The sequence below is a fragment of the Pseudophryne corroboree genome, chromosome 4 (assembly GCF_028390025.1).
Source record: "Pseudophryne corroboree isolate aPseCor3 chromosome 4, aPseCor3.hap2, whole genome shotgun sequence".
NCBI lineage: Eukaryota > Metazoa > Chordata > Amphibia > Anura > Myobatrachidae > Pseudophryne > Pseudophryne corroboree.
In genome coordinates this window covers 539781712-539808278 of record NC_086447.1, presented here as the reverse complement: position 1 = coordinate 539808278, position 26567 = coordinate 539781712, and the positions used below count along the sequence as shown (strand labels likewise).

The window sequence follows — 26567 nt, the reverse complement described above, 5'->3', positions numbered from 1 at the left end:
AGTCAATTATTTTACAGACTATTACTTTGTAAGAAAAAAACAAAATAAAATGTTAAGCAGCAGCTATAAAATCATACAGTATAATAATTTACGTTTCTCCAGCTCTGTGTTTGTCTATATGTGTGTAGTAATGTCAAAGTTTTGCTATACGGTCGACAGTCATTAGGTCGACCACTGAAGGTCGATGTGTATTAGGTCGACATGGTCATTAGGTTAACATGTATTAGGTCGACAGGTCAAAAGGTTGACATGAGTTTTTAACATTTGGTTTAATTTTTTGGATTTTTACATACTTGACAATCCACATGGACTACGATTGGAACAGTAACCTGTGCTGAGCGAAGTGGTAGCAGAGCAAGGCACCTTGCCCGAAGCATGGCTAGCGAAGCGAGCCTTGCATGGGGACACGGTGCACTAATTGGGGTTCCCTGTCACTTTACGAAGAAAATGACACCAAAAACAGTCCAAAAACTCATGTCGACCGTTTCATCTGTCGACCTTCAGTGGTTGACCAAATTCCCATGTCGACCTAGTGCATGTTGACCTAATGCCCATGTTGACCTTCAGTGGTCGACCAAATTCCCATGTCGAACTAGTGCATGTCGACCTAATGCCCATGTCGACCTTTAGTGGTCGACCTAATGACTGTCGACCTAAGCTGAGTCGACCCAACGACCCATACCCATAAAGTTTTCTCATATTAGGACAACTTGCTATTTCTAAATACATGTAAAGTAGATAAGTTTGGACAGTATAATTTCATGTATCTGGTTATTGCAAGCAATGTTGTTATGTGTTATGTGTTGTAAAAACAATAACTAAATTCACTATACTATATACTGTATATGAAGAATGTGTGGGAGAAAAGTAGGTTGAGGGGGAATGTGGGTGGTGGTGCATTTAACAGTATTCTACCATTAGCGAATAGCTGTAAGAAGAAAAAAAGTATTTATTTCTGTCTTGATTTCACTTATCACTACCTACCTCATTTCACCTATTTACAGCAAGACACATCAACAAATTCATTTAACTAAATGAAACTTGATGTGTTATATTTCTCTGTGGACTCCTGTAATAAAAAGTGTTATTATAACTTCCACAAGTCTTTTCTAAACTGAAAGGACTAGCGCCCATATAATAGAATATAAGCCATATTCTCTAAAAAAATACTACATATAAAGGAAACTTTTTCCAAGGAAAATAAAATAGTGTTTACAGAAATGAAAAACTAAGGCCCAGATTTATCAAGCCTTGGAGAGTGATAAATAGCATGGTTATAAAGTACCAACCAATCAGCTCCTAACTGTCATTTTTCAAACACAGCCTGTAACATGGAAGTTAGGAGCTTCCACTGCACACATTCAGGTCCCATTCTGCACATGTGTGGCCGGGAGAATGCAATCGCATTGCATTGACGTGAACGCCTCTGCCTGATTCACAGGCAGAGGCGTTTGCAGCAGGGACTAGGGCTGCTACGCTGTTTTATGGTGTCGTCGACTTGACATTGGCAGACATGTTGTTAGAAACAGGGGCGAGTTTGGGATGGCCGCATCACATGTGGCCACTGTGACCTGAGGGCTTCCACAAATCAGTGTTGCAATTGCAGTTACATACGCTGCCGGGCATTTGCATGCTGGGCGGCCTTGCCACCCCCAGCATGCAATCGCAGCCAGTTGCAGTTTAGCTAAAATAGGAGGGAAGCCACTCCCTACCTCATCGCAAGCCCTACCCAGCTTCTATGGGCTGCTACTGATGAGAAGCCAGGGATTTGCACATGGGCACTCAAGCTGACGAATGTGAGTATGCGCAGGTCCCGGCGCCTATCGGCTCCATTGCCCAAGTATCGAGACCCAGCTGGCCAGGTCCGGCTCTCACCTCTCCCTCTTCGGCATGGGTAGCGGCATCCCTACCCACAAAAGGTAGGAGCTGCCACTGGTTATTAGTCATGATGACTGCTCTTACAAGTGGGCTGCTGATGGTGGTGCAGTCACATAGATGGAGCCATCTCAGAACACAGTGGAGTGTTCTCATGGATTTCTGATCACTGGAAGCTATTAGATTTGTGACTGTTTTATGTGCAACTCAGCATCAAGCACTAAGGGACAATTTATTAAAAGGCTAATGTAATGAATACTCAAGGTTTCCCTGAAAAATCCAAAGTGGCAAGTGTCTGAACTTCCTATACAAGCTCTATGGGGTCTATTTACTAAGCCTTCGACAAACAGAGCCTGTGACATAGCAGTTAGGAGCCTATTGGCTGGTACTTTATCTCCGTCGACCTTATCTCCATCCAAGGCTTAGTAAATAGACCCCTATATGAGCATCTCCCTCTATTCATGAAGCAGTGAAAAGAGTGGAGAAGTGTGCCAGTGGAGAAGTTATCCGTGGCAACCAATTAGTGTTGAGGTAACATTTTTAAAGTGCATTGTATAAAATTATATGTAGCAGCTGATTGGTTGCCATGGGCAAATTTCTCCACTGACTTATTTCTTCACACTTTTCGCTGCTTCATGAATAGATCCCTAAATATCACCCCTTTCTTACTCCCTACTGAACCACACAGTAAATCCTTCTATGCCAATCTCTTGTTACTGGCGCTCACGCCTAAGCATCCCTCACTTTCGCTAAAGTGTCAATGGTAAGATATCATAAACAGTCTTATTTATGATTTTCTAGATACTGTAATGAAGCAAACACATTGCAATTTATGATCCGAGCATTCATAGCACCGAGGATATCCTTTTTTCATATACAGTTTGTTTTGTTGTTTTTCTGCCATGAACTTAACAGGCAGGTTATTACTTCCAGTAACATTTGCTGTCTTGCCTTAGTAAATACTTTAAATGTCAACAAACAATTTACATATTATAGTTTATAAAGAATGTGTACAATTTTTGGTGTGGTGCTTCAATAAAAGCATTATAATAATCTGCTGTAATTAATACATTTGTTACTCTAGCTCATGTTTTTAGGTACTAAATATTTGTCCTATTCCCCAGGTTCTACATAGTATTGATGGCTGCATCAGGAATTTTAGAATGGTAGAGGGAAATACAGATTTTAATAAACCCACTTCCAGCTTCAACGTAGGCACATGCTTTGCTAATCCACAGAAAGGAACCTATTTTGATGGGTCAGGCTTTGCAAAGACAGGTAATTTTTTTTTTATTATTTATATATATTCTGAATATTTTTGTCTTAAAGTATGTATAGATTTTATGGTACTGGGCAACAAAGCTACCATCAGAAATTGTGGGGCCCGGGACTAACAAAATAGACAGGGCTCCTGCTTACCCAAAAAAGATTCTGCCGCACCGCTCCACCCCTATGTGATGTCATACATTGTGACGTTACATATTGGTGTAGCATTGCGGACCTACAGGAACTATTCACAGAGAGCTGATGTACAGAGAAGGCTTGTTTTAAGAAGTCCTCCCTGCGCATCAGCCTTTTGTTGTTTCACAGCCTGTTGCAGCTCTCCAGGTATTGGTGGTTGGGGCCAGGGGTGGGGCCCCCCTCTTTGTAAGGGCCCAAGACACCAGTCCCCACAGTCCCCCTCCCCCCCCCCCTAGATGGCTGCCCTGCTGGGCAATATGGTGCCAAAGTGATTAGCATTGCTGCCTAACAGCACTGGAGCTATGAGTTTTATACAAATCAGGGCTTTTATGACATATGATTTTTTCCGTGTCCCACACTTTAAAAACACTATGGTGGGGTAGACTAATTAGTTTCTGACTAAATGTAATTTAATATGTTTGTTTATATGGTAGGTATTAAAAAAACATTATGACACAAGGAGCTTCTGTGTTTATCTTCTGATATTTGTCAGTGGACATGCAGTAGATTGAGGAAAGATAGACATCAACTCCACTTTAATTTTTATTTGCACATTAGTGCTATGCCTACTTGATGTCACCTCCACTTTTAAACATTGTACCTCCATTTGATGGGCCCCTCACCAGAGTCGGATTAAGGCTCCAGGGGACCCAGGGTACTTAAGACAAGGGGGCTAAAAGGACAAAATATAGTGCATGGAGGAGGGGGCCCGGACGGAAGCGGCTGCACATAGGCTTTCTCCTCTCCTAAAGCGCCCCTATTTTTTTCTCCATTTTACAGTTACACTCCCTCTCACTTAACCCCTCAAACATAGAGTCAGAAACAGAGCTCAAAGGCGTTTTCGCACAGCGAGTAATTATCAATAGACTGCGCATGTATATGTGCTGCAATGCACAAGCCTGTTCTCATCGCACTGTAGGAGTAAGTCCTGGGCTACCCACACTCTGCACACACTGGTAAAAACATTCGATGGTGAGTGTGGTGCGAACGGATTTGCAGCTGTCTGCTGACTGAGGGATTCTTTTAACATGGCGTACACATGTGATCGCACACTTGCACGGACGAATATACACTCCCCTTGGGCGGCGACTATCTGAACGCAGGACAACAAATTTAGCAGCCCAGTGATCAGGTCTGAATCACCCCCTAAGTGCGCTCCTGCATGTTAGACAATTTGTTAAACTTCCAAATCTTTGCCCCACAAAGGGGTAGAGTCTTATTAAAATGACAGAGTGACTTCAACAGAATTTGGGTGTTGAAAAGTAGGGTATAAAAGGGATATACACTGCTCAAAAAAATAAAGGGAACACTTAAACAACACAATGTAACTCCAAGTCAATCACACTTCTGTGAAATCAAACTGTCCACTTAGGAAGCAACACTGATTGACAATCAATTTCACATGCTGTTGTGCAAATGGAATAGACAACAGGTGGAAATTATAGGCAATTAGCAAGACACCCCCAATAAAGGAGTTGTTCTGCAGGTGGTGGCCACAGACCACTTCTCAGCTCCTATGCTTTCTGGCTGATGTTTTGGTCACTTTTGAAAGCTGGTGGTGCTTTCACTCTAGTGGTAGCATGAGACGGAGTCTTCAACCCACACAAGTGGCTCAGGTAGTGCAGCTCATCCAGGATGGCACATTAATGCGAGCTGTGGCAAGAAGGTTTGCTGTGTCTGTCAGCGTAGTGTACAGAGCATGGAGGCGCTACCAGGAGACAGGCCAGTACATCAGGAGATGTGGAGGAGGCCGTAGGAGGGCAACAACCCAGCAGCAGGACCGCTACCTCCGCCTTTGTGCAAGGAGGAACAGGAGGAGCACTGCCAGAGCCCTGCAAAATGACCTCCAGCAAGCCACAAATGTGCATGTGTCTACTCAAACGATCAGAAACAGACTCCATGAGGATGGTATGAGGGCCCGCCGTCCACAGGTGGGGTTTGTGCTTACAGCCCAACACCGTGCAGGACGTTTGGCATTTGCCAGAGAACACCAAGATGAAAGCAGGTTCTCACTGAGCACATGTGACAGACGTGACAGAGTTTGGAGACGCCAAGGAGAACGTTCTGCTGCATGCAACATCCTCCAGCATGACCGGTTTGGCAGTGGGTCAGTAATGGTGTGGGGTGGCATTTCTTTTGGGGGGCCGCACAGCCCTCCATGTGCTCGCCAGAGGTAGCCTGACTGCCATTAGGTACTGAGATGAGATCCTCAGACCCCTTGTGAGACCATATGCTGGTGCGGTTGGCCCTGGGTTCCTCCTAATGCAAGACAATGCTAGACCTCATGTGGCTGGAGTGTGTCAGCAGTTCCTGCAAGACGAAGGCATTGATGCTATGGACTAGTCCGCCCGTTCCACAGACCTGAATCCAATTGAGCACATCTGGGACATCATGTCTCGCTCCATCCACCAACGCCACGTTGCACCACAGACTGTTCAGGAGTTGGCGGATGCTTTAGTCCAGGTCTGGGAGGAGATCCCTCAGGAGACCATCCGCCACCTCATCAGGAGCATGCCCAGATGTTGTAGGGAGGTCATACAGGCACGTGGAGGCCACACACACTACTGAGCCTCATTTTGACTTGTTTTAAGGACATTACATCAAAGTTGGATCAGCCTGTAGTGTGTTTTTCCATTTTAATTTTGAGTGTGACTCCAAATCCAGCACATTCAACTATGTAAAGAACAAAGTATTTAATAAGAATATTTCATTCATTCAGATCTAGGATGTGTTATTTTAGTGTTCCCTTTATTTTTTGGAGCAGTGTATTTAATTAGCAGTAGTGGTAGACATTGTACCTCTACAGAATTGAGAAAGCTTCTCCATGCTTGTTACTCAAGCTGCTATGATTTGTTTTTGCAATGACCACAGTAAATCTTATCAACTTATTATAGTTATAGTTAATTAATTAATAGCAAAGAGCTAACATTTCAGTACCGTTCATTACATAACATTGATACTGCATAAATTATTAATTGTTGTTCAGCATTTGTCTATGACTGTATACAGTTTTTATTATGTATATTCTATTTCAGTTGGAGCTTTTAAAGTAGGCATGGATCTGATAATAGAACTGGCATTCCGCACAACAAGGACCAATGGTGTTCTTCTTGGGATCAGTGGCAAAAAGATGGACGGACTAGGCATTGAACTAGTGGATGGTAAAGTAAGTGACTGCAGAAGTCTTCCCACATTTTAACCTGTAGTAACTACCAAGATCAGAATCCATAAATGCATTGGTATATGTGCATTTCTATCTATCTATCTATCTATCTATCTATCTATCTATCTATCTATCTATCTATCTATCTATCTATCTATCTATCGTGTGTATATATATATATATATATATATATATATATATCTCAAATTTGTGTACAGTAAATAAAAATGCTGTGCATTAAAAAATTGTTCATATAACATACCTAGGAGTTTATTAAGGAGAGTTACTTCTCAGTGACCGAGGAACAGTATGAGGCAGTAGAAGTGTCTATGAGTACAGTACCCACACTCAAACACACACTTGGTGTCAGTGTTGCTAGCCTAGTGACAACCCTTATGCCAGGATGCTCTCTCCCCAACACCTGGACCGCCCTCCCCAATGCCAGCAACCCCCTGGCTGTGGTTGGGTGATGGCAGCGGCCCAGACCATAGTACGTACCCCCCTAGCCCCCATAGTTATGGCCCAGGGTGTATGGGTGCTTTGGGGAGTCTTTTGCCTGGTCCTATTGTACATCAGCATGTACCACTGGCCGCAGGGAGCTTGGCAGCAGAAGAATTACAGGCAACCAGTGCCCACTACCACTGGACACTGTCACATACAACATGGGGAACTGCCACTAGATTACAGAGCCACCTCTCACCCTCATCAGACTCGTCCACAGCTCTACTTGAGGAGAGGGAAACAACTCTATCTTTTATACTTATATTTGCTCTAATAACAAAAACAAAATACAATTGATTTCCATGATACAACACTAGCACCATTCAGTGACCAAAAAACAGATTTGAGGACAGCACTTGTTTGCCTCACTTGATAGATGAAAGCTGCTAGGGAGAAGAGAGAGGATTTCCACTAACCTCTCCGTAACTATAAACAAGAAAAGAAAAGAAAATATCTCCCAGCGCTTAAGTTTCTCAAGTGAATTGATATATTTCCCACTACAATTATCAGGGTATCAAAATATGTAAATAAATCCAATAAAAATGTTCAAATGAATATATTTTCTTTATTCAAAGTATAGTGTTAAAAACACATCCTAAAAGAAAATTTCTCTGGCTCTATTTCTATATAAAATCAAATAATAGTGAACCCTAATACCGGTACACTTAGACAAAACAGACCAACATAAAACATATATAGTCAGTGATACGCTTATTTCAGCGATTTATTCACTCAAAGTCCACAGCTGTAGTCTCCAGGCAAGCTCTAATTCCTTTTGGGAGATTTGAATTTTTACTGGGGAAAAGGTCCTGTCTCTCCAGAAGTAAAAAGTGTCCAGCCAGACCAGATAACTCTGCTCAAACAATATTCAGTCTTTGTGTAGCATCTCCTGATAATACAACAGCATTCTTTGTCAGGGGTGTACCAAGCATAAAACACTTACTTCAACGCCACAGGTCCAGAAAGGAAGCCTGCTTAGACAGGCGAAACTTGTTGATAGCAGAGGCACTAACAACTGTCTGCCGGCAGACACCTGTGTCTTTCTGGACCTGTGGCGTTATATATGTATATATATATATATGTATATATAATATTATAGAGAGAGAGAGAGAGGTGTGTGTAAGAAATGGTGCCTCAAGCATACACTAGCAATAGGAACTATGTACTTCTCACCAACAACTCCCAAAAGTACTATTTACTCTTTACCAATATGTTATTTTCAGAAGTATGCTCAGCACTCAGTGAGTGCTGTCAATCTGATCTTGTGGAATCCTCTGTCTCGCGCACATCTGGGAGACTGCAAATCACACTCAGTTTTTCCAGGATATTGGAATTATGTTAATATGCTGAGTGAACTTCCGTAAATATGGCATGGAGTAATTAGTACTTTAGGAGCTGGTAAATATGTCTGTTGGCACATTTTGAGTGTATTTACCTTTGGAGTATGTGTTTTTTTCTTCTTTTCTTTTTTATATATACATACAGTAGAGATGTGCGGCTGGCACTTTTCGTGTTTTGTGTTTTGGTTTTGGTTCTAATTCCATTTTCGTGTTTTGGTTTTGGCTTGGTTTTGCCAAAACCACCCTTTCGTGTTTTGGTTTTGGTTTTGGTTCTGGATGATTGTTGAAAAAAAACATAAAAACAGCTAAAATCACAGAATTTGGGGGTAATTTTGCTCCTACGGTATTATTAACCTCAATAACATTCATTTCCACTCATTTCCAGTCTATTCTGAACACCTCACAATATTGTTTTTAGGCCTAAAAGTTGCACCGAGGTGTCTGTATGACTAAGCTAAGCGACACAAGTGTGCGGCACAAACACCTGGCCCATCTAGGAGTGGCACTGCAGTTGCAGACAAGATGGCACTATTCAAAAACTAGTCCCCAAACAGCACATGATGCAAAGAAGAAAAAGCGACGCAATGAGGTAGCTGTATGACTGTTCTAAGCGACGCAAGTGTGCGGCACAAACACTTGGGCCATCTAGGAGTGGCACTGCAGTGGCAGACAGGATGGTAGATTTTAAAAATAGGCACCAAACAGCACATGATGCAAAGAAGAAAAAGAGGTGCAATGAGGTAGCTGGATGGCCAAGCTAAGCGACACAAGTGGCCGACACAAACACCTGGCCCATCTAGGAGTGGCACTGCAGTTACAGACAGAATGGCACTTAAAATAATTAGTCCCCAAACAGCACATGATGCAAAGAAGAAAAAGAGGTGCAAGATAGACTTGTCCTTGGGCCCTCCCACCCGCCCTTATATTGTATAAACAGGACATACACACTTTAACAAACCCATAATTTCAGTTAAATTGTCTGCCATACAACTGTGGCTGAAATGACTGGTTTGTTTGGGACCCCACCAAAAAAGAAGCAATCAATCTCTCCTTGCACAAACTGGCTCTACAGATGCAAGATGTCCACCTCATCATCATCCTCCGATTCCTCACCCCTTTCACAGTGTAAATCCTCCTCACTGAGTATTAATTTGTCCCCACTTGCAGGGGTTGTGCAAATGGTGGAAGGAGCCACCTCTTACCGTCCAGTGTTGGGAAGGTCAGGCATCGCAACCTCTGACACACTTGGACGCTCCTTGGGGATTTGTGATACCATCTCAGAGCACACAGTTCTTTTCTGTGCTCTTTCCAGCTTAACTATTTTCATTTTTCTAGCGGGAGGATGAGGGCTTCCATAGTCATGTGAAGTTGAACCACTAGCCATGAACATAGGCCAGGGCCTCAGCCGTTCCTTGCCACTCCGTGTGGTAAATGGCATATTGGCAAGTTTACGCTTCTCCTCCGACGATTTTAATTTTGATTTTTGAGTCATTTTTTTACTGATCTTTTGTGTTTTGGATTTTACATGCTCTGTACTATGACATTGGGCATCGGCCTTGGCAGACGACGTTGACGGCATTTCATCGTCTCGGCCATGACTAGTGGCAGCAGATTCAGCACGAGGTGGAAGTGGATCTTGATCTTTCCCTATTTTTTGAACCTCAACATTTTTGTTCTCCATATTTTAATGCGCACAACTAAAAGGCACCTCAGGTATACAATGGAGATGGATGGATAGTATACTTATGGATGACGAGTGACTGACGACACAGAGGTAGCTACAGCCGTGGACTACCGTACTGCGTCTGCTAGTATAGAGATGATAATTAATTATATAAAAAATATATATATAACTACTGTAGGTATATATAATATAATGACGGACCTGGTGGACACTGTCAGCAGACTGCTAAACTACTAGTATGAAGAAGATAGAAAAAAAAAACCCACCACAGGTAAGTATACAATTATGGCCGAGCACTGATGACACAGAGATAGCCACAGCCGTGGCCTACCGTACTGCGTCTGCTAGTATAGAGATGATAATGATATAAAAAATATATATATATCACTACTGCAGGTATATATAATATAATGACGGACCTGCTGGACACTCTCAGCAGACTCCTAAACTACTAGTATGAAGAAGATAGAAAAAAAAAAACCCACCACAGGTAGGTATACAATTATGGACGAGCACTGACGACACAGAGGTAGCTACAGCCGTGGACTACCGTACTGCGTCTGCTAGTATAGAGATGATAATGATATAAAAAATATATATATATCACTACTGCAGGTATATATAATATAATGACGGACCTGCTGGACACTGTCAGCAGACTCCTAAACTACTAGTATGAAGAAGATAGAAAAAAAAAAACCACCACAGGTAGGTATACAATTATGGACGAGCACTGACGACACAGAGGTAGCTACAGCCGTGGACTACCGTACTGCGTCTGCTAGTATAGAGATGATAATGATATAAAAAATATATATATATCACTACTGCAGGTATATATAATATAATGACGGACCTGCTGGACACTGTCAGCAGACTCCTAAACTACTAGTATGAAGAAGATAGAAAAAAAAACCCCACCACAGGTAGGTATACAATTATGGATGAGCACTGACGACACAGAGGTAGCTACAGCCGTGGACTACCGTACTGCGTCCGCTAGTATAGAGATGATAATGATATAAAAAAAATATATATATCACTACTGCAGGTATATATAATATAATGACGGACCTGCTGGACACTGTCAGCAGACTCCTAAACTACTAGTATGAAGAAAATAGAAAAAAAAAACCACCACAGGTAGGTATACAATTATGGACGAGCACTGACGACACAGAGGTAGCCACAGCCGTGGCCTACCGTACTGCGTCTGCTAGTATAGAGATGATAATGATATAAAAATATATATATATATCACTACTGCAGGTATATATAATATAATGACGGACCTGCTGGACACTGTCAGCAGACTCCTAAACTACTAGTATGAAGAAGATAGAAAAAAAAACCCCACCACAGGTAGGTATACAATTATGGACGAGCACTGACGACACAGAGGTAGCCACAGCCGTGGACTACCGTACTGCGTCTGCTAGTATAGAGATGATAATGATATAAAAATATATATATATATCACTACTGCAGGTATATATAATATAATGACGGACCTGCTGGACACTGTCAGCAGACTCCTAAACTACTAGTATGAAGAAGATAGAAAAAAAAAACCCACCACAGGTAGGTATACAATTATGGACGAGCACTGACGACACAGAGGTAGCCACAGCCGTGGACTACCGTACTGCGTCTGCTAATATAGAGATGATAAAGATGATAGAGATGAACAAAAAAAATATAACACTACTGCAGGTAAATATTTATATAATATAATGAATGACGGACCTGCTGGACACTGTCAGCAGAATGCGTTTATAGAATAAATAAAAAAAACACCACAGGAGTGTTTGTTTAACTTTTTCAGGCAGACAATATACTGGTGGTCACTGGTCAGTCACACTGGCAGCAAAAGTGTGCACTGTGTGTACTCCTGCTATTAACTGCACCCCAGTCTCCCCCACAATTCAGCTGTGTGAGCAGTGAGCACTCAGCACAGTCAGATATACATAGATGATATTATCATGCAGCACACTGAGGCTGAGCACAGATATGGTATGTGACTGTGTATCGTTTTTTTTCAGGCAGAGAACGGATTATAAATAAAACTGGTGGTCACTGGTCACTATCAGCAAAACTCTGCACTGTACTGAGTTCTCCTAATGCTCCCCAAGTAGTTAATCAAGTGTCTCTCTAATCTATTCTACACGGAGAGGACGCCAGCCACGTCCTCTCCCTATCAATCTCAATGCACGTGTGAAAATGGCAGCGACGCGCGGCTCCTTATATAGAATCCGAGTCTCGCGATAGAATCCGAGCCTCGCGAGAATCCGACAGCGGGATGATGACGTTCGGGCGCGCTCGGGTTAGCCGAGCAAGGCGGGAAGATCCGAGTCTGCCTCGGACCCGTGTAAAAAGGCTGAAGTTCGGGGGGGTTCGGATTCCGAGGAACCGAACCCGCTCATCTCTAACATACAGTATATGCCCTGATGAAAAAGCGGATGCTTTGAATCGTAGGCAAAACAGGATGCCTTCTTGTCTTTATTTACACGAGTGCCGCCGTACACGTTCATCTTACATACAGTGTATATATACAGGTTGAGTCTCCCTTATCCAAAATGCTTGGGACCAGAGGTATTTTGGATATGGGATTTTTCCGTATTTTGGAATAATTGCATACCATAATGAGATATCATGGCGAAGGGACCTAAATCTAAGCACAGAATGCATTTATGTTACATATACACCTTGTACACACAGCCTGAAGGTCATTTTAGCCAATATTTTTTATAACTTTGTGTATTAAACAAAGTGTGTCTACATTTACACAATTCATTTATGTTCCATATACACCTTATACACACAGCCTGAAGGTCATTTAATACAATATTATTAATAACTTTGTGTAATAAAGAAAGTTTGTGTACATTGAGCCATCAAAAAACAAAGGTTTCACTATCTCACTCTCACTCTCACTCAAAAAAGTCCGTATTTCGGAATATTCCGTATTTCGGAATATTTGGATATGGGATACTCAACCTGTATATATATATATATATATATATATATATGTATAATTCCTCACTACTTTTAATATTGCATGAGTGTACAAACTTGATATTTATTTTATCAGAATTACACTATTATAATTTTTTCTTTCCTCCATGGTTCACGTATTATTGTCTGTTAATCCAGGTTTAAAATGAAAGTCCCAAGAAGCACGGAGTCTCCATTATAGTTCTAATAAAACTAATTCATACTATTGTTCACTGAGGACCTTACGCAAATTAGCAAAACTGCAACTGCTTGCGATCACATGTTGGGGACCGTCCAGCATGCTCATGGTAGCCAGCGAGGCCATCTCAATCCAATTGCGATCACATCTCAGATTAAGGAAGCTCCCATGACTGCGAATGTAGTTGGGCCATCCCCATTTCTGACGCCACGCCCCAATCCAGAGTTGCCGCCCCTGCAATGCTGCATTGCCACCCTTGACTGTCCTCAAACACCTCTGGCTGTCAATCAGGCAGAGACATTCACATCAATACAATGCAATCGTGTTGGCCAGCACGAGCACACGCAGATTAGGACCTACGTGTGCGCACTTGGTCTAAAGACAGTTTAATGCAATCACATCATATTAGCAGACCATACTGAATAAGGCCTGCATCTAAATTCCTACTACAACCACTTGGAGTACTTACACTGAAATACACTTACTCCCAATCAGGACATTAGAAAATCAAAGTAATATTTGTATTGATGGTAGACAATGTATTCACTAATAATCCCGCTATAATCCAGCAGGTATAATACTATATGTATTGGAGATGAGTGGGTTCGGTTCCCGAGGAACTAAACCCCCCCAAGCCCCCCCCCCCCCCTCCCAATCAGGACATTAGAAAATCAAAGTAACATTTGTATTGGTGGTAGACAATGTATTCACTAAAAATCCCGCTATAATCCAGCAGATACAATACTGTATGTATTGGAGATGAGCGGGTTCGGTTTCCGAGGAACTGAACACCCTCCCCCCGAACTTTGCGATCTAAGCTGGTAAGCTGGGATCTGAGTCCGGCCAGGGACTTTCCGCCTTACTCGGATCCCAAAACGAGGCGAAATGTCGTCATTCCGCTGTCAGATTCTCACGGGTTTTGGATTCTATGTACAGTAAGTCCCCGGTGATCGGCGCCATCTTCACTTCGGCACTGGAGAGTGTATTGGATGGACGTGTCCATCTCCAGTACTGTGTCTGGCATGGTGTGGGGCGGGTGCTCTCTCTGCTGTATTTAAAAGGGGTGCTTCTGTATCTGAAAGGGTTGCGCTGTCTGCTGTAAATGAATGGGTTGCTCTCTCTGTCTGCTGTAAATGAAAGGGTTGCTCTCTCTGTCTGCTGTAAATGAAAGGGTTGCTCTCTCTGTCTGCTGTATCTGAAAAAGGGGTGCTCTCTCTGTCTGATGTACCTGAAAAAGGGGTGCTCTCTCTGTCTGCTGTATCTGAAAAAGGGGTGCTCTGTCTGTCTGCTGTAAATGAAAGGGTTGCTCTCTCTGTCTGCTGTATCTGAAAAAGGGGTGCTCTCTCTGTCTGATGTACCTGAAAAAGGGGTGCTCTCTCTGTCTGCTGTATCTGAAAAAAGTGTGCTCTCTCTGTCTGCTGTAACTGAAAAAGGGGTGCTCTCTCTGTCTGCTGTTTCTGAAAGGGGTGATCTGTCCGCCCATCCAGGGGCTCAGCCCCAGTGTAAAATTAAAATAATTAAAGCTAAAAACAAAAAGACTAAAATTAAAATTATAAAGAAAATATATCTGTATCAGCAGAGGGAAGCCTGCAGATTGCGTTGTTATTATTACAGGACTCCGTCCAGTATTTTTTCAAAATTTTATATTCGTAAATTCCCATGACAGGAATGGAAAAATTGATCTGATCACTAAAAAATATGTGAATTTAAGGGCTTCTATGAATATTTTGTGAATTCTCCAATTGCCGATTAGTACATTTATGTCAGGCATTCCCAACCTCGATCCTCAAGGCACACTAACAGTCCAGGTTTTAGTGATAGCAAAGAGATGTAACCACTCCCTAATAGGCGCTAGAATCAGCCTTGAAAAAGGGACAGCATAGTCCCGAAACGCGTTGGCCTTGCCCTGCTGTGCCTTATTCCATTATCAAGACGAACAACCTCTGCATGCTGTGGGTCACGTGGACGGTCATTTGGGAATTAAACCTCTGGAGCCTATAGCAGGCTATTTCCCGGGGTACGCTGCTTTCTCAACACCTGCGGCTCCCACCAAATATACGGGTACGATCACCTTCCTGCCTTCATTGTGATTCACCACATGTGTTTTTATATTTCTATCTTTGTCATATTTTATCTGCATTTTATTAATTATTTTATCATATTTTGATACCTCATTTGACATCTATATTGGAGAGATCATATTTATACGGATCTAGCGCCTATTAGGGAGTGGTCACATCTCTTTGCTATTGTCTATTCCCAAGGGAGTCTTATAGGGGACCCCCATACCCTCCCTCACGGCTTGCTTCAGATCCCATACAGCGCCAGTTAGCCCCCACTTTTCGTATTCAGGTTTTAGTGATATCCATGCTTGAGCACAGGTGACTTAATTAGTACCTCAGTTATTTTGATTTAACCATCTGTGCTGAAGCCTGGATATCACTAAGACCTGCACTGTTAGTGTGCCTTGAGGACCGAGGTCGGGAATTTCTGATTTATGTGATACTAAAATAATGTGAAAACACCAATTTTTATGTTATTTTAGTAAAAATAATATTGAAAAATATGCCCGGTAGTTTTTTCCAGAATCTAGTAAACATTAAATAATTACATTTAATTTACTTGTGCACCAGTTATATTTTTAAACATTAACAGATATTATTAATTTAGTGCTCCAAAATGAGATGCATCTAGGACCAGGTGCGCACCTGTCTCGCAACCTCTAAATGTATGCTGGAAAGAAAAAAGAAGGTCCAGCACAATTTCAATCTGGGTAGGATTCGGGAATTTGTATGCTGCACATTATTTTCAAAAATAGTATGTTGTTCCACGATAAGTCCTGGAAAGATAGATCTAGCAATCAATAGATAGATCTAGCAATCAATAGAAAAAGTCCAAATATTGCATATAGGTATGTTCTCCTATCTTTTGCCATTTCTTGGAAATAGCCCAGTGGTATGCACAATCCTAATATGAAACACGGTTGTTACAAATAGATTCTAGTAGTCCCATCTGTCTTAATTTCCACCAATCGTTATCCATCTGGAAGGTACATATAGGCAGGGCCGGTGCAAGGGTGTTCGGCGCCTCCCTGCAAACTATAAATTTGCGCCCTCCCTCCCATACTTAATAAAGGGACAGTGCGCACCGAAGTCGCAGGCCGCAAGAAGTGGGTGGGGTGTGGCCACACAATAGTACCAATTCAAATTACTCCACAAAGTAGCACAATCTTGTTCACATTACACCGCACATTGGGGGTCATTCTGACCCGCTCGCACGCAGAGGTTCTTCGCTGCGGTGCAAACGGGTCAGAACTGCGCATGCGTGCCGGACGCATTGCGCACTCATGTTGTTGCCTGGTGGCGGCTGTAGCCGGGAAGTGATGCTGCCAGCGAGAAATGTGATTGCATCAGCAATCGCAAGAAGACGGATAGGCAGGAGGCATTCTGGGGCGGATACTCACCGTTTTCCAGGCGTGTCCAACGCAGGCGGATACAGGCATTTGGAGGGCGGATGTCTTACTTCACAGCCGGGAACATCATCGCTGGATCCGTCGCACTGGTGAGTAGCTGCAGGGCTTGTCTTGTTTTGCTTTAAACTTTTTTAGCATAGCTGGGCTGTACAAGCGATCGCAGCCCTGCTATGCTAAAATACACTCCCCCATAGATATGAGATAGATAGATAGATCGATCGATCAACAGTCACATAGATAAATAGATAGATAATAGGTAGACACATAGATAAATAGATAGATAATAGGCAGACACATACAGTAGATAGACAGACAGACAGACAGACAGAAAACTCACTTTAGTTCCTCTGTACTGGTACCGGGCAGTCTCACTTTTGTTACTGAGTCCTGTCAGGTGATGAGATGGCTCCGTCCATGGAGATAGGGGCATCTAGTAGCTCCTGGTAGTACTGCAGTCAGCAGTAACTGCAGCTCTCTGCTCCCGAAGCCATCCTTTGTTGGTCCCGTCCCCACACCTCATCCTGCTAGTGTCACAGCGCTGACACAGGACGAGAGGAGGTGACATCAGCAGTGGGGGAACTAGAAGGTCCTCGATCCAGGCTGCCGCTGCTTGTACAGTGATAGGCGCAGCGGCAGCAGGCAACAACAGCGCACAGTGAAGGGATGCAGAGCAGTTAGAGCGCCTCTCCTGCCTGGCGCCTACTTGCACTGCATCCCTTCGCTGAGCGGGTTCTGCCGGCTCTGCATGTAGGGAGACAAGAAGTGGGTAATAGTATAACACTGTTTATTCAAAAAGAGTTAAAAACTAATATGCACTTCTAGCAGCCAGGCTTGGACTGGCCCACTGCCTGGTGGCCCACCTCCTGCTCGAAGGATCAGGTTCCTGACTGTGCATTTGAAGTATACATTATACATATGTTACCTTATACTGGACTATGGTGTATTTTCTACAGTGCATTGCTGTTATTAATCTGGTACATTATCAAGCATGCAGCAGCTGAATTAACTGTATATATTTATGAAGAGGCCCAGATGTTGCACTCTCTAATGGGTAGTCTAACCATAAGCCCCTACCACTGCATTCCCCCGGTGGGCCCTACATGCCCCAGTCCGACACTGCTAGCAGCGTACAATAGATACTGGTGTATAATGCACACCAATTCAACCTTATACAGAAAACTTTCTCAGGTACCTCCTGGGATCAGAAGTCCACCATAAAAGTCCTGATTCTGGTCTGCTGTCCAACAAATTTCGGTTCTCAAAGCCTCTATCAAGGTGTACTGGGCTACTGTTCCTCAAGTTATATTTATCCCCCCACCTGGACTCTCATTGGTGGATCCATTCGGGGGAGTGTCCTTTACAATGAAACTTAAAATACATGTTGTATATCCCTAAAAAGGTCAGGTCCATAGTTATTTGGTTCTGTCTTCCTATTTAGCTTCTTGAGGGTGCTATTACATTTGTAAGATATTTTAATCATTAATCGCGTGTCACGCTTGTTCGTGACACTTCCGGTACTGTCACTTGTTCATATAGAAATGTGCCAGCTTCTTCCCCCCTGCATCCCCTTGTATTTTGTTCCCCCCAGGGTCCCCACTGAACCGGCCACCTTATCATGGATTAACATACTATTTTTTAAAGTAATGTGTAACATACGAATTTCCAAATACTACCCTGATTGAAATTGCGCTGGACCATATTTTTTCTTTTCCTACATATTTTTAACATATTTGTGTGTTTTCTTCCTAATAAATGTGACTTCCGTATCATATATTTTGGCATCATAAACATTTAATTATAATAACTACACATTACACCCCCGAGAAAAATTTAGATCTGGCTTATTTACTCAGAAAATGTATTTGAAAAACATCTTTAAGACAGTATTTTGATCTTTTGCCTCTCCCATAGCTTCTTTTCCATGCAGACAATGGAGCTGGCCGTTTCACAGCAGTTTATGAGCCGGAGCTGTCAAGTAGCTTATGCGATGGTCGGTGGCACAAAGTGGTGGCAAATAAAATAAAGCACCGCTTGGAGATGATTGTCGATGACAATAAAGTAGAAGCTAGAAGTCCAAACGCTGCATCCACATCTGCAGACACTAATGATCCAGTCTTTGTAGGAGGCTATCCTGGTGAGTACACTTTAGCTGCTAGGAGATTTAAACCATCAGATCATATGTTGACAGCTGATGTCTTGGAAGTACTGTACCTCTTGTGCACAATAAACAATTGAGCAGACAGTAGACTAAGAAAAATGACAGAAGGAATTTCAAATTGTAATCCAATTATAAAATAGAACAATGCTTTTTAAAATGGCAAATATTTTAATTCTGGGACCTTGATGATCACATTTTTGCATAACTTTATTACTACTAACAATAGGAGAACATTGTATTTTTTGGGACTCATGCTCAGTCAGCCAAAGAATTGGGCCACCATGCTGTTTGGATAGATTACTGTGATCCTCATTTTGCTAAACTTTTGTATACTATTGACTGATACAGAGCCGGCCCTAACCTATATGATGCCCTAGCCAAGATTTTGTCTGGTGCCCCCTAGCACCACTGCTGGTTCTGCCTCTGACCTTGCACCCCTTTCCCAGCACCATCACACCTCACCCATAACAGTCCTTATTTTGGTGGTTGTACCCCCTATATTTTAAATAAGAACAGTTCGCACATTTGGCGTACAGCCCAAAAAGGAGTGTGTTTTTGTTGGCAAGGGGCATGGCCACCCAATAGTACCCCCAATTCAAATTACGCCATACATTACTGCAACTTTATTCACATTTGATCATGCAATAGTGTCAATTATTCACATTACATCACACAGTAGTATCACTTTACCTTTATAAATGTTACTTCTCACAGTAGAGCTCCTTATTCACATTACATCACACTGAATTGCTCCTTATTTACATTACACCACACCATATTGCTCTTTATTCACATTAGCCCACACAGTAGTGCCCTTTCTTTACATTACGCCACACAGTAGAGCACCTTATACACATAATGCCACACATTAGTAATGCATTTATACACATAATTCCACACAGTAATGCCTCTTACACATATGAGACACATCATTAATGTCCTTATAAACATAATGCGTCTTACACATTATGACAACCTTTTACACATAATGGGCCTAATTCTGAGTTGATCGCAGCAACAAATTTGTTAGCAGTTGGGCAAAACCATGTGCACTGCAGGGGGACAGATATAACAGATGCAGAGAGAGTTAGATTTGGGTGGGGTGTATTCAAACTGAAATCTAAATTGCAGTGTAAAAATAAAGCAGCCAGTATTTACCCTGCACAGAAACGAAATAACCCACCCAAATCTAACTTTCTCTGCAAATGTTCACATGGTTTTGCCCAATTGCTAATAAACTTGCTGCTGCGATCAACTCAGAATTACCCCCAATGTCCCTTACACATATGCCGCACATTATTAATGCTCTTATACACATAATGACACACACAGTGCCCCCTACACATTTGCTGCACACTATTAGTGCCCCTATACACATAATGACACACATACAGTAGTACCCTGTTACACATATGCCGCACATTATGAATGCCCTTATACACATAATGACACACATAGTGCCCCTTATACACATAATGACACACATAGTGTTGCACATTATTAATGCATTTTTACATGACACACATAATGCTCCTTACACATATTCCGAACACTACTGCACAACCAACCCAGTCACATGCACACAGCACTCACACTGCCACTAACACTGTGACCTCTGCCTCTGCTTGGATACAGATGTGTCCTCATAAATCTTGCCTCAATGCTAACGCTTATTTCCATTGCTATGTGGCTAGGATGCACAAGAAGCTTCTGCTGATTAAAATGATATGCAGCATGCCTATATACTGTGTGAGACTGTGGCTGTATCTGCATATGAAATGTTACACACAGAATATAGGCATGCCCAGGGGCGGATTGGGAACAAAAAGCGGCCCTGGAAAAATTTGTACTAGTGGCCCCACTTGGGCAGCACCAGAGGTGTAAGGTCTAGCCATGGGCCATGGCAGCAGCACCCTCCCCCCAAGACTTTCCAGATAGTGGGGATGTCCAGCATCAAGGGAACGTTAAAATAAAATAAAATGTTATAAGCACATTATATGATACACCTTAAGAATTTTGGAAACTATATAATTCTCTAGAAAAATATATTTTCTTGCTTATTACATCAACCGTATCCCAATCACTATTCACTCAATCTTATATGTCAGCCAAGCAGGCAGAGAGAGCATACACTAGATCATCTGCAATCACAGGCTAAGTGGCAAAATCATTTTCATATATGCAAATTGTTTGGCATCTTATTCATTATGTCTATAAATAGGACCACATGTCCTCAAACAAAACAGGCCCCACGGGTGCGTTGGCCCACCGGGAATCTTCCCTGTAGGCCCTATGGCCAATCCGCCTCTGGGCATGCCGCATATCATTTTAATCAGCAGAAGCTGCTGATGCCCATAGGCATATCAAATGCCCTAGGGAATTGCCTAGTTTGCCTATGCCCGGCTCTGGACTGATATATCAATTTCCAAACAGTTTGTTGTAGGAAGACAATTTTAGACAAAATTAAATTAATTAAAATCTTAAAAAATGCATCTTCTACTTTAAGTTGGAATGTTACTTAATCCCCTCCTGTTCCCAATAATATTTCTTGTATTTACTGAAACAGCCCCATTACTCACATACAGCTGCAACGTTGATCAATTGCCTTGGGCTGCTTATCTTCTCTCCTATCCTGGGAGATCTAATATAGTGGCTGGAATTCAATTAGTTAAAAAGGTTTCATCAGTGCTCTTCCAGGAAAGTACTGTAACTGGAAAAGTAGGGAATTTACAGAGCTTGGTGTACCAAAAACCTATACACAGATCATGTCGGATAAAATCTCACTTGGTGAACATAGATTGAACTTCACTGCATCTACAGTATAATACAGAGAAATAAACCAGCCTCAATTATAGAAGCATATCTCCAAACATGAATTTCCTCAGAGGCCATGTGATTGCACAAAGAACAAGCCTACAATAAACAAGATGACCACAATTCAGAGTACCCGTCCGACAACTCTAAAGCATCCCAGTGGCCAGTGGGCAAAAAACAAACACTGGGGCAGATGTATTAAGCCTGGAGAAGGGATAGAGAAGTGATAAAGCAGTGATAAGTGCAAGGTGATAATGCACCAGCCAGTCAGCTCCTAACTGTCATTTTTCAAACCTGTATTGATTGGCTGGTGCGTTATCACCTTGCGCTTATCATTGCTTTATCACTTCTTTATCCTTTCTCCAGGTTAATACATTTGCCCCACTGTATTTGCATCCTTTTAAAGATGATACAAATTACCTTTAACATGAGGTTTCTCTGGAAATTGCCTCTGAAGGTCTCATTAGCAGATCAGCATGTACATCTCTAAAATAAATCACATAATTCAGACCTGGACAACCTATGTCTTTCCAAGTCTTCTAAAACTAAAAGTCCCAGCATGCTCTATAAGCTATTAGCTTAATTTTGACCCTGCTAAATGTTGTAAATTATATTCAAAAAATTTTTTTTTACTTATAACAATATTAGGCTGATCTCTGGAATTGATGATTTATCTGATTAATTGTATTAGCTATATTTTTTTATACAAATAATAAATGTATGACCCATTAAATATTTTCATCTTAAAAAGTAGTATTGTATTATATTTAGCAGTACATTTATCATTGTGCATTTTTATGCACACTGATGGGATTTTTCCCTTCAAACCAAATTGATTGTCGGGGAGTTTGGAGGGTATAACTGAAACAGGTAGCTCGTGCAGGGAGTTCAGGGAAACTGCTGCCATGAAAGAATGTTTTTGAAAACCAACAGGTTATGCTAATTAACATCTGTCCCGGTCCTCTTGAGTAGCCTTGCACCTCAGGATGTTAAAGCTGCCTTGACTGGGGAGTGTCAGGGGGGAGGGAATAAATGGACCCCCTTCAGTTTAACCCCTTTGATGTGGTTCTCACAACCAGGGCAACCATCGGGGTGGGATTGTAAGGACTAGTGCCCCAGGCCCTTACAGAGAGAGGGGCCCACCCCTGGCTCCTACCGCCAATACCTGGAGAGCTGCACCAGGTGCGTACAACAACAGCGGGCTGATGCGCAGGGAGGACCTCATAAATCAAGTCTTCCCTGCACATCAGCTCTCTGTGAATCGTCCTTGCACGTCTGTAACGCTCCACCCATATGTAACTTCATGATGCATGACATCACATAGCAGTGGAGCGGTACAGCAAATCTTTTTTTGGTGGGTAGTGCCCTCTCTATTTTGTCTGTCCCAGGTCTCACAATTTCTGATGTCAGCCCTGATCACAACTGGTGGGGTCTTCCAGTAAGTGCCAGGCTGAATTGGGAATTCCTGTGACACACACATGCGTGCACCATTGTCCATTTTCTGTGAAATAAATGAAACGTATGGTAAAGGGACTGTCATTATGTAATGCTGGCTCATGGGATCATGGCCTTCATTATACCGACTCTGGGTTCTTGATGTATGAAATCCCAAAAGGGGTGAGTAGAGGCTTTTTCCCCCTCTCCCCTATCCCCTAACTCCGTTCCCACAGCCTGACCCTAACTACCCGGCGCAGGTGCCTAAACCTAATTCCCCATGCCCGCTGCCTAAACCTAACCATCCCTCCCAAGCAGCCTGACCCTAGACCGCCCCCATGGTAGCAATAATTAAGGTATATAACAAATATGGTTCTTCAAACACTCAGGTATACTAATATTGTAGTTTGCCCTGTTGTGTTTCCTTCAAATAAGAGCAATCTTGACTCATAACATACAGTAGTCCTATTGCAACACATTTTATGTCAGTATTTTCACAAAGCTTTGTGAACCCTCCTTACAAGTGTTACGCAAGTATTGACATTAGTCTCTTTGGAACACAATTTATAGACCCTGTTTGAGCGCTACTCATATCTTATTGATATACAATAATTAGGTTCATCCACTTTAGAAAGATGAGGTTCCCTTTTACAAATGATGGGGCCCCTTAGTAGTTTTTTTTTCTGGTGATTAGTTGTGATCACCAGATTATATTACCCAGCACTATGGAAAACATATGGAGTGGTATTCAAATGATATATCACGCCCAATCTCCTTTCTAAAGTGTTCCCCGTTATCACGCATATTGCACCCATAGTTATCAGGTTTAGCTGCGTAAAGAATTGGGCGCCCTCACTACCCCGGGGGTAGCAAGCTGAAATGATTATACCACACCCATCAGCAGAAACAGAACGGGTCTGGAAGGGGGGTGAAAAGAATTGAATACTGCCCATGGTTTAACTTCTTGCACCAATAACAACGCCTGTACACATAAGGGCAGCCACATTTGAAAGAAGAGAAACACATCTTTTAAATGATGTGGTCGCTTAGCAGCTATTGTCTGGTGGTCATCTGTAATCTCCAGACAACATCCCCCAGCGCTATGGGTCACCATTGTTTGAAAGAGGGGAGTCTCCTCTTTCATCTGATGTATCCCCTCAGTAATTATTTCTGATAATCAACAGGCAAATAGTTAAACTGCACACAACAACAACAAAAAAATCCATGCATGAGGAGATCGAATGTTCAATTCTTCTCAATATTGTATCAAATAAAAGTGTCCTCTTTATTTCATGCAATACTGTAGGTTTACTAGTTAAAAAAATGGTAGGCTTTGTTGGTACAATATATTATATAATAATAATAATAATAATAATAATAATAATAATATATTATTATTATAATAATAATAATAATAAGGTTAGCATGGAAATCGAGACAATGAAAATTAGCACAAAAAAAATCTAATTATTTTCGAGTGTAAATTATTAGTGAAAAACTACATGTAGAATACTGCTGGGTGTTATTTTTTTAACCGCGACTTAACTCCGAAGCAAGAACCACCAACTTTTTTATTTCTGATGTTTATAAAAAATATATATAACTCAATAAATGAATGTTTGATTTGTTTACATTGGGGCTTATTCAGGTTGGATCAACAACACTCTGTTTCCAGGGAGGAGATGGAGCGTTGCGGGGGCAAGCGCGAATGGGGGGGTGGGAGGTGGACAAATGGGGGCTTGTCAGGGGCATGATCACGGCGGCTGCGTGACATCACATGCAGCTGCCGCGATCGAGAAGAACGCAGCGGGCATCCTGCGGGCACAGCTAAACTGCGCCGGCAGGAGGCTTCACTAATTTCTACGATGAAGCAGAAATTACGAGGCGATCGCATTTTCTGCTTCATCAAGGGGGGAGGCAGCGGTCAGCAGAATCAGCAGAATTTGAAATCCTTACTGAATTAGGCCCAATGTCTTGACATTTCAATTAAAAACACATTTTCGTCCGTTTTCATTAAATTGTATTTGACATGTTAGAATGAGCATAATGCCCCATTAAAATCTTAACAAATTACATCTGCGCAGCTTTATACTTTTTTTTATCAATACTGTAACATATATCACCTTATTCACTTATATATTTACATTTTATTCACCTACATTGCATTGCAAAAGCAACACACATACACTCTGGTCTCTGCATACTGACATGTCTGCGTGTAAGGTGCTCAGTGATTTGGGGATCACTGATGCTATTTTCACCATGTCGGTTTGTTTTACATCATTGATTATACATAGAAGCTCATATCTACTATACTGTAGCTGCAAGTGTAATACAATATCATTCTTGCTATGTATTAAGTTTATATCAGGCATAAGAATACGTGAACATAACTGCTATTAGGATTTATTAATTTGTCCTTTGTCTCTTATCTACAGAAAGTGTAAAACAATTTGGCCTGACCACTAATGTGAGCTTTAAAGGCTGCATTAGAGATCTCAGACTTACCAAGGGCACTGCTAAAGCACAAGAGATCAACTTCAGCAAGTCCCTGGAGATAAAGGGAGTGCAGCCATTATCGTGCCCTTGATCTAACCGATGTCGTCGTGACCAACAACGGAACCATGTTTTGAAGTGTCTGTGTGTATGCATGGTAACCCCGTGCAATTGCCAATGGGTGCTATATACTGTATGTTCAATATAATTCATAAAAAATATTTCCCCCATACCGAATGTTAAATAAAAGAACATTTCAATAATCAGAAGAAGTGTACCAATAATTTGTATAAAGAATATACATGGTTAGAGATGGCAACAAGGTGGAGATAAGATGTAAGAAAGTAATAAAAAATAAAGAATTGCACTCTGCAATGAGGCTTCAATGAGCTTGGTAAAGTCATTGTACAATGAAGGTGTTATTCTCAGTATCTCTTTTTCTCTATGTGTGTATGTATGTATGCATGTATGTATGTATGTGTGGGCACCTGTATAGGGCCTCTCCAACTTATTTACTTTATTGTTATCATTATTATTATTATTATTATTATTATTATCATTATTAGTTTTCATAGTTGTCTTAGCCTTGGGTGGCAAAGGGAGTGTGGCCTAAAATGTTGAAAGGTTGGAAAAAATGCAAAAAACTCCACAACTCAAATAAACCTTGTTACATTGCTGTATGTTAGGGTCTCCTGCCCTGTGCTGCCACGTCGTCATGGCAACCGGGAGACAAGTGCTAGTGGAGTAACCTGAGCGCAGCTGATACTCCGGTTCGGGTCTTTTGCTGTGCAGTGGTTATAGGCTCTGTGCACGGCAGGGGATCCGGTGATGGTTTTTGTGCTCACAGTCTGTGAGGTCTGAGTGGGGCGTGGACAGCACCTGCTTTATAAGGCCTCTTTTCAGGGTAAGCAGATGCTGCTGAATCTCTGTTGGTTAGTCAGTTCATGAAAGTTAGCCAGTACTGTGTAGCTTTGTA

General features: G+C 42.0%; 1 protein-coding gene across 8 annotated transcripts in view; it reads left to right on the top strand.

Moving 5' to 3' along the window:
* The window catches only part of LAMA2 (laminin subunit alpha 2), a 1276598-nt gene extending 1250618 nt beyond the window's left edge, over nucleotides 1-25980 (top strand). For all 8 annotated transcript variants that reach the window (XM_063917336.1, XM_063917337.1, XM_063917331.1 and 5 more), the window contains 4 exons: nucleotides 3000-3153; nucleotides 6372-6502; nucleotides 18601-18823; nucleotides 25534-25980. In XM_063917336.1, coding sequence (XP_063773406.1) covers nucleotides 3000-3153; nucleotides 6372-6502; nucleotides 18601-18823; nucleotides 25534-25685 — 660 coding nt within the window. In that variant the 3' untranslated portion in view covers nucleotides 25686-25980. The remainder of the gene's footprint in view (nucleotides 1-2999; nucleotides 3154-6371; nucleotides 6503-18600; nucleotides 18824-25533) is intronic.
* Nucleotides 25981-26567: the final 587 nt, after the last annotated feature.